We start from the raw sequence: 14174 nt of genomic DNA on the forward strand, positions 1-14174 counted from the left end.
TGACCATGCTGTTTAATCAGCTTCTTGATATGCCACACCTGTCAGGTGGATGGATTATCTTGGCAAAGGAGAAATGCTCACTAAGAGGGATGTAAACAAATTTGTGCACAACATTTTAGAGAAAAGCATTCTGTTAGTATAGAACATTTCTGGGATCTTTTATTTCAGCTCATAAAACATGGGGCCAAAACATAACTTTTTTTGCGTTTTATATTTTTGTTCAGTGTAGTTGACCACACGCAGATAGACTATTGCTTCAGATTTATTACAAAAGACTGAATGACATTTGATACATGTCTTCAACTGCATTAGCCTACTTTATTCCAATATTTGTGTCATTCAGAAAACAGTGCATCCTTAGTGGTGAAACAAAATGGGCAAAGTGACTTGCAACGTTCGGAACTGGCAGGAGGATGGTTAATGGGCGCTGCCTAGCAACCATCAAGAGTTTTAAGCGCATAGTGAGTGCCGTAGCATTATGGCTACGTTTCATACTAAGCCGTAGGAGGAAAGAGGGGAAAAAAAGTAGTAATACAAAAAGGGATTTCATTAAATGGTGCCTTAGCGCGAAAGGGGTTTCATAAAAAAGCTGGCATTTCAAGTTTTGAAAACTTTAATAGAATACAATTTCAAGTTATGGCAGTAAACAATACATTTGATTTAAAAAAAAAAAATTAAAAGATTGGTCCTGAACTATCCAATGGCTGAAATATAACTGTGCGACAATGTGCAACGGCGATCATCAACAGTCATAACCATCACAGCTACCAGCAGATAAGGTAGTGGTTTGGAGTAAAGCTATGTTGTCAATTATTAAAAATTGGCTTTTGCGCATTGTTCGAGTGTACCGAGTGTCATACATGCAATGTAACTGTTAACCAGCTATACTTTGAGCTGGTTTCCCAGACCAAGATTAAAGAGTTCCCCCTGGACTAAAAAGCATTGTCAATTGGGAATCGCTACTGAAAATGCTTTCTAGTCCAGGACGAGGCTTAATCTTAGTTCAGGAAACTGGCCCGATGAGATTGACACTACACATGAGGTTGAACTGGCACATCAAGTTCCACCATGCAAATCAAGTCCTGTAGTTTACATATTAAGGATGCTGGCGAGCAGGTTTACAGTAGGCATATATATATATATATATATATATATATATATATATAACTCCATACCCTTTGTGTGTGTGTGTGTGTGTGTGTATATATGTACACACACACACACTAGAGACAAAGAGTGATTAATCATGTCTCCTCCATTTCCTCATCCTCAGTTTGACTCATTCGTCCTCCATCACACCATCTTGATTTCAGGGTGTTTGGCTTTAGGTGGACCTTTTTGCCTATTACTGGTGGTTGGCACCGGAGGCTGGTGAAGGGAGGACAGCTCAAAATAACAGCCTGGAATGGAGTAAATGAAAGATGATGCTATAAGCCTGTGCCCAACCCGTGTAAAGTGTCACCAGCCACCACTGGGAGATGGATATTACCATTGTCCCTCTCACATGAGCCTGTTGACTGTGGTGGAGAGGAAGTCCTCGTAGCTCATGCGTATGTTTCCCGTCATGGCGGAGTCTTTCTCCCTGAAGGCCTGCGTCATGCTCTGTAGCTGTGTACACACCTGGATGAAAGAGTCCAGCTGCAGGGAACCAGGACGCCCAGACCTCACAGCGTACTTAGCCGCTATCGTCTCAGTGAACTGGGGACTCAGGTTATATCCCATCTGGGACAAGGCTGGAGGGAGGGAGGGAGGGAGAGACAGAGGACAAAGACCAAGAGATTAAGACAAACAGAATGTTTTTTTTATTTTTTATTTCATTTTTTCTTCCATCAATCAAAATGTCTTCTGCTTACATCGTCATCAGAGAGTTTTCACTAAGTCATGCATTGACGTCATTGGGGAGAAGTCAAAATGAAAATTCTATTTAAAAAGTGGGAGTTAGGATTCACCTCATACTGAACACAGGCACACACACACACCTCACCTTGGTGTAGCTCAGTGCCACTGATGCAGCCGGAACGGTCACGGTCGTACTGTTGGAACAGCTGTCTCCACTGTTGCATGAAGACCCACAGGGCTGAGAACCCAAACAGGTCGATACGACCACACTTGGTCTTGTCAAACATGTCTGGTATAAAACAGGAGAGAGAAGAAAGAAAAAAAATGCATGAATTCACAGCAGGTCTACAGCTGACAACAATAGCCTAATGGGTTGTATTGGTAACCGGGGATTTGTAGAAAATTACCATGCTTCTTTCCTTCACTCATCCCATTCTCGAGAGTTACTGTCAGGTACATTTATGTTCTAAGGGAAAAGTACTGATGGCCTTTAGTGAATGGGAAAACTATGGTTGGTAAAAACCCAGTGAGGAGTCAATAGTCTATGACACAAGGGTATGAGTCCATTTTGACAAGTCTATAACAGAAGGGTATGAGTCCATTTTGACAAGTCTGTGACAGAAGGGTATGAGTCCATTTTGACAAGTCTGTGACAGAAGGGTATGAGTCCATTTTGACAAGTCTATAACAGAAGGGTATGAGTCCATTTTGACAAGTCTGTGACAGAAGGGTATGAGTCCATTTTGACAAGTCTGTGACAGAAGGGTATGAGTCCATTTTGACAAGTCTATAACAGAAGGGTATGAGTCCATTTTGACAAGTCTGTGACAGAAGGGTATGAGTCCATTTTGACAAGTCTATAACAGAAGGGTATGAGTCAATATGCCAAGTCTATAACAGAAGGGTATGAGCCCATTTTGACAAGTCTGTGACAGAAAGGTATGAGTCAATATGACAAGTCTATAACAGAAGGGTATGAGTCCATTTTGACAAGTCTATGACAGAAGGGTATGAGTCCATTTTGACAAGTCTGTGACAGAAGGGTATGAGTCCATTTTGACAAGTCTATAACAGAAGGGTATGAGTCCATTTTGACAAGTCTGTGACAGAAGGGTATGAGTCAACATGCCAAGTCTATAACAGAAGGGTATGAGTCCATTTTGACAAGTCTATGACAGAAGGGTATGAGTCCATTTTGACAAGTCTATGACAGAAGGGTATGGAAACTACATGATATCTACTGGGACACCCCTATACACTACCTCCATGAATATGTCATTCACATAAAATGTGATGTGTGACTTGAAAAGAGTGAAGATTTGAACACTTAGCCCAAGTCTTCACTCTGTCCTAGGGATAGGGGGCAGTATTTTCACGGCCGGATAAAAAAAACGTAGCCGTGTTTATGTTTATTTATAAAACGTTTATGTGTTTATGTTAATTAAATGGTCAATTACCATGAGACTGACAGTTATTTGCATGACAATCATCGGCTGATAAAATGTCTACACCTCCCTCATTCCATCCCCCTCTTCCCTGTTTAACTCACTGATCATCATAAGGCAGGTCTCGTCGTTGAAGGCTGACCAGTTGGAGTTTACCAGAGCCTGTTTCAGTTCCTTTAGAGTGATGGAGCCGCTATGATCGGTGTCCACTGTCTGAAACCACTGGTATGCTTCTGGGTTCACCCCTGGTGGTATGTTACCTAGGGAGGAGAGAGAGAGGGATGAGTGTTATACAAGAAGAGACTTACAGGTTAAACCATTACAACAAAGTCTTTGGTTGAGGTTTGTGTGCATGCCTTGGAAAATGGAAATCTTGTCTGTGCATGCGTCATGCCATCTCGAGAGAGAGAGAGAGAGAGAGAGAGAGAAGTAGAGTGAGTGAAAGAGGGAGAGAGAAGGGGAAGTAGAGTGAGTGAAGGAGAGAGAGGGAGGTAGAGTTCCATTTAAAGCTGAGCCCAGATGCATGCTGTCCCTGTGGGGAGTGGTAATAAGTCTGTTTTATCAGCCCTGTGACTCAGCTACCACAGGGGGACAATATCACACACACACACACACACACACACACACACACACACACACACACAGACAATTAACCCAGTCATCGCTCCACCAGTCTAAGTCCTGCTCAGTAGTACAAACTAAATCCTGTCCGTCTCCACAGGGCTGCCGGTCAGCCTCCACAGGGCTGCCGGTCAGCCTCCACAGGGCTGCCGGTCAGCCTCCACAGGGCTGCCGGTCAGCCTCCACAGGACTGCCGGTCAGCCTCCACAGGACTGCCGGTCAGCCTCCACAGGACTGCCGGTCAGCCTCCACAGGACTGCCGGTCAGCCTCCATAGGACTGCCGGTCAGTCTCCATAGAGGAAAATCTATAGAGGCAGAGACCCTGTCTGAACCTTTGTCTGAGCTACTCAGTATCACACATGTTTGTTTTACTATACTTGTGGGGACCAAATAATTGATTCCCATTCAAAATCCTATTTTCCCTAACCTGTAAGCCTGACCCGTAAGCCTAAAAATAGCCTTTTCCCTGGTGGGGACTGGCAAAATGTTTTCATAGTTTTACTATCCATGTGAGGACTTCTGGTCCCCACCAAACCACACAGCGAAAACTATTAACACAGTAACTGACCTGCTGGAGACTGCTGTCCATAGGGCCCTCCCTGTCCCCCGCCGTATGGGGCCCCTGGTGCTCCCCCAGCCTGCCTCCCCTGTCCTGGGGCCCCATAGCCACCGTAGGGCCCTCCTGGGGCAGCCCCTCCAGCATTCTGACTCCCTGGAGGGGCGGTCGCTCCCCCATACGGGGCGTAGCCCGATGGGCCAGAGCCCCCATACTGTCCTGGGGGTGCACTACCCCCGTATGGAGATCCGTGGGGAGAGGGGCCGCCAGGTGGAGCGCTACCCCCATATGGAGCACCAGGGGGTGGGTGTTGACGGGGGAAATTAGCCCCTCCAGCTGGTCCTCCTGGGTAACCCTGGAGAAAGGGAAGGAGGATGTTCAATTGGTTAATATGATAAAACACAAATCAATATAGTAGCCTAGGTTACTGTTGATTCCCTTTTCTATTAGTAAAGACAGCGAGGAGTCTATTGTGTCTCCGAAATGCAAATATCACCACGTTGCCTAAATATCCTAAAGCCAAACTATACAACACAAATCACCCGATACGGATTATTATTATCATCATCCCATTATAGCCTACTACATACAACTGAAACAATAACCCTGGGTGACAGCCATTGGACTCTACCTGTCATTAATTGAGCAACATTAGGCCACTAAAGCACAAGGACTAGGCTTCATCCAAAAACACATGTAGCCGCAGGGGAAAACTTAGCCCAATACCACATATTGGACTAATGGTGTCGAACGTTACTCCATATAGACCCAGGAACCTTACATGTTCTGTTTAAAAATGCTAATTGAGAAAAGAAAAGAGTCAAAAATACTCCCATCTAAAACGTGAATCGATTCACAACTGTGGTCCAGTTCTAGAAACAATAGCACTCTACTTTCCTGTTACATCCAAGATATTTCACAAATAGAAAATAAACATTTGCTGCGCCGTGTTTTAACCGGTTAACAGAGTTGTAGCAGACAGAATGTTTTCAGCGACAACACATTGGACTTCCGTTTACACCCAGGTAGTCTAGGAGAGGTCTTCCGCCTTTTTATCTGGAAATACACGCTGTAACATGGAGATATGATGTCCGTGTGGGAAGACTAACTCTATAAAAAAATAAAAATGTTTTAAAGTGTGTAGTATTTTAAAAAGTTATCTTTTGAAAATGGATGTGTTGCTGATTTGAAAGTACCGATGCGTGTAAATGTTCACAACAACAAGCTGGTCAGATGATACTACGGGTAGGACAAGCGATGCCTACTTATAGTTACAATGTAACAAAAGGCAATTTCTTTCAAGGGACAAATTATACTTATTACATAAAATGTAACAGTGTATCACTCTGCTAGAACACAGAAACAGGATTTTATTGTAACTAGTTACATGTTTATACGCGCCTTGCTAAAGGCTAACCGCTGCAACTTTTTTTATTGTAGCGGGTCCACATAATAGGTTACACCGCGGTCCACTCACTTCACCACCTCAAACGACTACACACAAAACGCACAACAATAAATAACTATTATACATGTTTATAATAAATATCAAACCAGGATAAGGTCTATTTACCTGGCCGTAGTGAAAACTCATTTCGAAGAGAACTTAGAATACCCACGTATCCGGACAGAATAAATTCAACCACCTTCTCGAAGCGGATTGGTGCATTTTGCTTGTCAGTCAAAACCACACCCTCGTCCAACGCGTCTGATTGGGTCGAGAGAGTGGAACAGATGATCACGGTGGACTAATGAGTCATACCTCGAGAATGCACCGAAACTACATGAACATATGAATCAGTCGTCATTACACACATACATCGAATCAAATCAAGACACCCGATGAGGTGACGCACAATTGGCCCAGCGTCATCCGGTTTGGCCGCCCGGGATGCCCTTGTCCCATCGCGCTCTAGTGACTCCTGTGGCAGGCCGGGAGCATGCACGCTGACGCTACCGTCTATGGGGGTGATATGTGCCAGAATTAAGCCTAGGCAACCGTACTACCGTGTGGCTATCAAATCAAATTTTATTGCTAACATTAAACACGATTTGCAGATGTTATTGCGAGTGTAGCGAAATGCTTGTGCTTCTAGTTCTGACAGTGCAGCAATATCTAATAAGTAATATCTAACAATTCCAGTGATTACAAGTCTGTTTGTAGGCAGCAGCCTCACTGTGCTAGTGAGGCAGGTAGCCTAGCGGTTAGAGCGCTGGATTAGTAACTGGGAGGTTGCAAGATCGTATCCCCAAGCTGAGAAGGCAAAAATCTGTTGTTCTGCCCCTGAACAACACTGTTCCTATGCTGTCATTGAAAATAAGAATTTGTTCATAACTGACTTGCCAAGTTAAATAAAGATACAATTAAAATAATTAACAGTCTGATGGCCTTGAGATAGAAGCCTCTTGGAACCAGCTTTGATGCACCTGTACTGACCTCACCTTCTGGATGATAGCGGGGTGAACAGGCAGTGGCTCAGGTGGTTGTTGTCCTTGATGATCTTTTGGGCCATCCTGTGACATCGGGTGCTGTAGGTGTCCTGGAGGGCAGGTAGTTTGCCCCCGGTAATGCATTGTGCAAACCACACCAACCTATGGAGAGCCCTGCAGTTGTGGGCGGTGCAGTTGCCGTACCAGGCGGTGATACAGCCCGACAGGATGCTCTCAATTGTGCATCTGTAAAAGTTTGTGAGGGTTTTAGGTGACAAGCCAAATTTCTTCAACATCCTGAGGTTGAAGAGGCGCTATTGCGCCTTCTTCACCACACTGCCTGTGTGGGTAGACCATTTCAGTTTGTCAGTGATATGTATGCAGAGGAACTTAACCTCTCTTGGGGAGGTGGGACGCTAGCGTCAAAACCACAAAATGTCATAATTCAAAGTTCTCAAACATATGACTATTTTACACCATTTTAAAGATACACGTCTCCTTAATGTAACCACATTGTCCGATTTCAAAAAGGCTTTACGGCGAAAGCATAAAGTTAGATTATGTTAGGACAGTTTCAACACAAGAAAAACCACACAGCCATTTTCCTAGCAAGGACAGGCGTCACAAAAACCAGAAGACCAGCTAAAATGAAGCACTAACCTTTGACGATCTTAATCAGATGACACTCCTAGGACATCATGTTACACAATACATGCATTTTCTGTTCGATCAAGTTGATATTTATATCCAAAAACAGCATTTTACATTGGCGCGTGATGTTCAGAAAATATTTTGCCTGCAATACTGCCGGTGCACAACAATTTACAAAAATACTCATCATAAACGTTGATTAAATATTAAACTGTTATTCAAAGAATTATAGATGAACATCTCCAGATTTCAAAAAAGCTTCACGGGGAAAGCACACTTTGCAATAATCTGAGTACTGCGCTCAGAAAAATACATCAGGCAATACAGATACCTGCCATTTTTTGAGTCATCTAAAATCATAAATAGCATTAGAAATATTAACTTACCTTTGATGATCTTCATCAGAAGGCACTTCCAGGAATCCCAGGTCCACAATAAATATTGTTTTGTTCGATAAAGTCCATAATTTATGTCCAAATAGCTCCTTGTTGTTTGCGCCTTCAGTAAGCTACTCCAAGTGTAGGAAGCGCGGCCAAAATGTCACGACGAAAAGTCAAAAAAAGTTATATTTACGTTCGTTCAAACATGTCAAACGTTGTATAGCATCAATCTTTAGGGCTTTTTTAACTTAGAACTTCAATAATATTCCAACAGGACGATTCCAATATCTTGAAAAACATTTTGGAACACAGCTACCCCTCACGTGAATGCGCGCCAATGAACTCATGTGCTTTATTGAGTCAACAACTTCCAACTTCCTTTGTTGGCTCTCTGTTCACCATAGATGCCTCAAAAAACTTTCTAAAGACTGTTGACATTTAGTGGAAGCCTTAGGAAGTGCAAAATGAACCCTAACTCACTGTGTGTTGGATAGGCAATCACTTGAAAATACTACAGCCTCAGATCCTCACTTCCTGGTTGGATTTTTTCTCAGGTTTTTGCCTGCCATATGAGTTCTGTTATACTCACAGACATCATTCAAACCGTTTTAGAAACTTCAGAGTGTTTTCTATCCAAATCTACTAATAATATGCAAATATTTGACTCTGGGCCCGAGTATTAGGCAGTTTACTCTGGGCACGCTTTTCATCTGAAAATTAAAATACTGCCCCCTATACCTTAAAAAGTTAAGAAATCATGTGACTAAACTAAATAAAAATAAACTATACTATGATATGAAGAATGATAGTAAAATGCTTTGGGGCACCTTAAATGACATTTTGGGAAAAAAAGCCAACTTGACTCCTTCATTTATTGAATCAGATCATTCATCACAAAGCCCACTGATATTGCCAACTACTTTAATTACTTTTTCATTGGCAAGATAAGCAAACTTAGGGATGACATGTCAGCAACAAACGCTGACACTACACATCCAAGTATATCTGACCCAATTATGAAAGACAAGCATTGTAAACAAATTGACAACAGACTTTCAGCATGCTTATAGGGAAGGACACTCAACAAGCACAGCACTTACACATATGACTGATGATTGGCTGAGAGAAATTGATGATACAATGATTGTGGGGGCTGTTTTGTAGCTTTTGACATTATCGATCATAGTCTGCTGCTGGAAAAACGTATGTGTTATGGCTTTACACCACCCGCTATAATGTGGATAAAGTTACTTGTCTAACAGAACACAGAGGGTGTTCTTTAATGGAAGCCTCTCCAACATTATCCAGGTAGAATCAGGAATTCCCCAGGGCAGCTGTCTAGGCCCCTTACTCTTTTCAATCTTTACTAACGACATGCCCCTGACTTTGCATAAAGCCAGAGTGTCTATGTATGCGGATGACTCAACACTATACACGTCAGCTACTACAGCGACTGAAATGACTGCAACACTCAATAAAGAGCTGCAGAGCTGCAGATAGTTTCAGAGTGGGTGGCAAGGAATAAGTTATTCCTAAATATTTCTAAAACTAAAAGCATTGTGTTTGGAACAAAACACTCACTAAACCTTAAACCTCAACTAAATCTTGTAATAAATAATGTGGAAGTTGCGCAAGATGATTTGAAACCCTGGATGGTAAACTGTCATGGTCAAAACATATTGATACAACAGTAGCTAAGATGGGGAGAAGTCTGTCCATAATAAAGCGCTACTCTGCCTTCATAACAGCATCATCAACAAGGCAGGTCCTACAGGCCCTAGTTTTGTCGCATTTTGACTACTGTTCAGTTGTGTGGTCAGGTGCCACAAAAAAGGACTTAGGAAAATTGCAATTGGCTCAGAACAGGGAAGCACGGTTGGCCCTTGGATGTACACAAAGAGCAGATATTAATAATATGCATGTCAATCTCTCCTGGCTCAAAGTGGAGGAGAGATTGAGTACATCACTACTTGTATTGACATGTTGAATGCACTGAGGTGTCTGTTTGAACTACTGGTACACAGCTCAGACACCCATGCATACCCCACAAGACATGCCACAAGCGGTCTCTTCACAGCCCCCAAGTCCAGAACAGTCAACTGTGTTTATTTTCAGCAAACTTAACATGTGTAAATATTTGTATGAACATAACAAGATTCAACAACTGAGACATAATCTGAACAAGTTCCACAAACATGTGACTAACAGAAATGGAACAATGTGTCCCTGAACAAAGGGGGGTCAAAATCAAAAGTAACAGTCAGTATCTGGTGTGGCCACCAGCTGCATTAAGTACTGCAGTGTGTCTCCTCCTCATGGACTGCACCAGATTTGCCAGTTCTTGCTGTGAGATGTTACCCCACTCTTCCACCCGGACATTTCTGTGGGAATGGCCCTAGCCCTCACCCTGCCATCCAACAGGTTCCAGACGTGCTCAATGGGATTGAGATCCGGGCTCTTCGCTGGCCATGGCAGAACACTGACATTCCTGTCTTGCAGGAAATCACGCACAGAACAAGCAGTACGGCTGGTGCATTGTCATGCTGGAGGGTCATGTCAGGATGAGCCTGCAGGAAGGGTACCACATGAGGGAGGAGGATGTCTTCCCTGTAACGCACAGCATTGAGATTGCCTGCAATGACAACAAGCTCAGTCTGATGATGCTGTGACACACCGCCCCAGACCATGATGGACCCTCCACCTCCAAATCGATCCCGCTCCAGAGTACAGGACTCGGTGTAACGTTCATTCCTTTGACGATAAACTCGAATCCGACCATCACCCCTGGTGAGACAAAACCACGACTCGTCAGTGAAAAGCACATTTTGCCAGTCCTGTCTGGTCCAGTGACGGTGGGTTTGTGCCCATAGGCGACGTTGTTGCCGGTGATGTCTGGTGAGGACCTGCCTTACAACAGGCCTACAAGCCCTCAGTCCAGCCTCTCTCAGCCTATTGCCTGAGCACTGATGGAGGGATTGTGCATTCCTGGTGTAACTCGGGCAGTTGTTGTTACCATCCTGTACCTGTCCCGCAGGTGTGATGTTCGGATGTACCGATCCTGTGCAGGTGTTGTTACACATGGTCTGCCACTGCGAGGATGATCAGCTGTCTGTCCTGTCTCCCTATAGCGCTGTCTTATGCGTCTCACAGTACGGACATTGCAATTTATTACCCTGGCCACATCTGCAGTCTTCATGCCTCCTTGCAGCATGCCTAAGACATGTTCACGCAGATGAGCAGGGACCCTGGGCATCTTTCTTTTGTTGTTTTTTCAGAGTCAGTAGAAAGGCCTCTTTAGTGTCCTAAATTTAACATTTTCATAACTGTGACCTTAATTGCCTACCGTCTGTAAGCTGTTAGTGTCTTAACGAACGTTCCACAGGTGCATGTTCATTAATTGTTAATGGTTAATTGAACAAGCATGAGAAACAGTGTTTAAAGCCCTTACAATGAAGATCTGTGAAGTTATTTGGATTTTTACAAAATATCTTTGAAACACAGGGTCCTGAAAAAGGGACATTTCTTTTTTTGCTGAGTTTACATTGAGCCATGACTACATAGAACTCTATTCCACATCAAGTAACTGATGGAGCAGTAAAATTAGATTTAAAAAACAGATTAAAAAAACACCAGGGACTGTGAAGCAACACAAACATAGGCACAGACATGCATACACACACACGATAACATACGCACTATACACACACATACACATGGATTTAATACTGTAGATATGTGGTAGTGGTGGACTAGGGGCCTGAGGGCACACGGTGTGTTGTGAAAACTGCCTTAATTTTGCTGGAACCCAGGATGAGTATCTGCTGCCTTGGCATAATAAATAATAAATACAAATACAAATCACACAGTCGTCTGGAAAAGCTGGTGCTCTCATGCATGCTTCAGTGTTGCTGAAGGATGCACCTGAGTTCAATTTCGAGTCTCTTTGCAATGAGTCAGAATTGAACAGTTGAAGTTGGAAGTTTACATACACCTAGGTTGGAGTCATTAAAACTTGTTTTTCAACCACTCCACAAATTTGGATGTGTACCTGTGGATGTATTTCAGGGCCTACCTTCAAACTCAGTGCCTCTTTGTGTGACATCATGGGAAAATCAAAAGAAATCAGCCAAGACTTCAGAAAAACAATTGTAGACCTCCACAAGTCTGGTTCATCCTTGGGAGCAATTTCAAAACGCCTGAAGGTACCACGTTCATCTGTACAAACAATAGTACGCAAGTATAAACACCATGGGACCACGCAGCCATCATACCGCTCAGGAAGGAGACGCGTTCTGTCTCCTAGAGATGAACGTACTTTGGTGCGAAAAGTGCAAATCATTCCCAGAACAACAGCAAAGGACCTTGTGAAGATGTTGGAGGAAACAGGTACAAAAGTATCTATATCCACAGTAAAACGAGTCCTATATCAACATAACCTGAAAGGCCCCTTAGCAAGGAAGAAGCCACTGCTCCAAAAACGCCATAAAAAAGCCAGACTACGATTTCCAACTGCACATGAGGACAAAGATCGGACTTTTTGGAGAAATGTCCTCTGGTCTGATGAAACAAAAATAGAACTGTTTGGCCATAATGACCATCGTGTTTGGCCATAATGACCATGTTTGGAGGAAAATGGGGGACGCTTGCAAGCCGAAGAACACCATCCCAACCGTGCAGCACGGGGGTGGCAGCATCATGTTGCGGGTTTGCTTTGCTGCAGGAGGGACTGGTGCACTTCACAAAATAGATGGCATCACGAGGAAGAAAAATGATGTGGATATATTGAAGCAACATCTCAAGACATCAGTCAGGAAGTTAAAGCTTGGTCGCAAATGGGTCTTCCAAATGGACAATGACCGCAAGCATACTTCCAAAGTTGTGGCAAAATGGCTTATGAAAAACAAAGTCAAGGTATTGGAATGGCCATCACAAAGCCCTGACCTCAATCCCATAGAAAATTTGTGGGCAGAACTGAAAAAGCGTGTGCGAGCAAGGAGGCCTGCAAACCTGACTCATTTACACCAGCTCTGTCAGGAGGAATGGGCCAAAATTCACCCAACTTATTGTGGGAAGCTTGTGGAAGGCTACCTGAAATGTTTGACCCAAGTTAAACAATTTAAAGGCAATGCTACCAAATACTAATTGAGTGTATGCAAACTTCTGACCCACTGGGAATGTGATGAAATAAATAAAAGCTGAAATTAATCATTCTCTCTAGTATTATTCTGACATTTCACATTCTTAAAATAAAGTGGTGATCCTAACTGACGTAAAACAGGGAATGTTTACAAGGATTAAATGTCAGGATTGTGAAAAACGGAGATTAAATGTATTTGGCTAAGGTGTATGTAAACTTCCGACTTCAACTGTATTTCTGTTCTTTATATTTCATAAATGTTCAAACATTTCTTAAAACCTGTTTTCGCTTTGACATGATGGGATATTGTGTGTACATTGATGAGGATTTTTTTTTTTTAATCAATTTTAGAATAAGGCTGCAACGTAACAAAATGTGGAAAAAGTCAAGCGATCTGAATACTTTGCGAATGCCCTGTACATGGTCAATGTCTGATGATCAAAGCCTGCAAGTCAAGGCCTGCTGATCAAAGCCTGCTGATCAAGGCCTGGGTAATTGTTTGAATAGTTCAGTGGAACCTCAAAGTCCCTTCATCAACTTGGTCTAAATTTACGGGCTTTGAGAAATGACAGTTATAAATACATAACTTGCAGGAAAATCGATAGACAAGGGATGAATGTAGGTTGGGGATGGAGCTGCTAGCCAGGTGTCACGTCCTGGCCAGTATAAGGTTAATTGGTATTGTAGTTTGGTCAGGACGTGGCAGAGGGTATTCGTTTTATGTGGTTCGGGGTGGTGTGTTTTGTTGAAGGGGCATTTGGTTTAAGTATTCCGGGGTTTAGGCACTGTTTGGTTTTCAGGTATTCTATGTTTAGTCTAGTATGTCTGTTTCTATGTTTGGTTAATTGGGGTTGGGACTCTCAGTTGAAGTCAGGTGTTGTCTATCTGCCTTTGATTGAGAGTCCCATATATTAGGGTGTGTTTGTGATTTGTGGGTGATTGTTCTGTGTTGAGCCTTATGCTTTGCCAGACTGTTTGTTGTTGTTCGTTCGTTCTAGTGTTTTGGTATTCATTTTGAAAATAAATAAACGTCAAGATGAGCCTGCACTTACCTGCTGCGTTTTGGTCCTCCTTCACCGATGACAACCGTGACAGAATCACCCACCACTCCAGG

At 43.1% G+C, this 14174-nt stretch overlaps 1 protein-coding gene across 2 annotated transcripts; it reads right to left on the reverse strand.

Annotated features, from left to right (window-relative positions):
• Positions 1–595: 595 nt before the first annotated feature.
• Positions 596–6330, reverse strand: pef1 (penta-EF-hand domain containing 1). 2 transcript variants are annotated; one of them, XM_014143222.2, is made up of 6 exons: positions 6036–6330; positions 4475–4817; positions 3389–3544; positions 1985–2128; positions 1490–1733; positions 596–1400 (listed from the first exon to the last, which is right to left on the reverse strand). In XM_014143222.2, exons 1-5 carry the CDS (start codon positions 6054–6056, stop codon positions 1501–1503), a joined length of 897 nt encoding a protein of 298 aa, XP_013998697.1. In that variant the 5' UTR covers positions 6057–6330; the 3' UTR covers positions 596–1400; positions 1490–1500.
• Between the last annotated feature and the right edge of the window lie 7844 nt (positions 6331–14174).

This window comes from Salmo salar, chromosome ssa14 (assembly GCF_905237065.1).
Source record: "Salmo salar chromosome ssa14, Ssal_v3.1, whole genome shotgun sequence".
Lineage (NCBI taxonomy): Eukaryota > Metazoa > Chordata > Actinopteri > Salmoniformes > Salmonidae > Salmo > Salmo salar.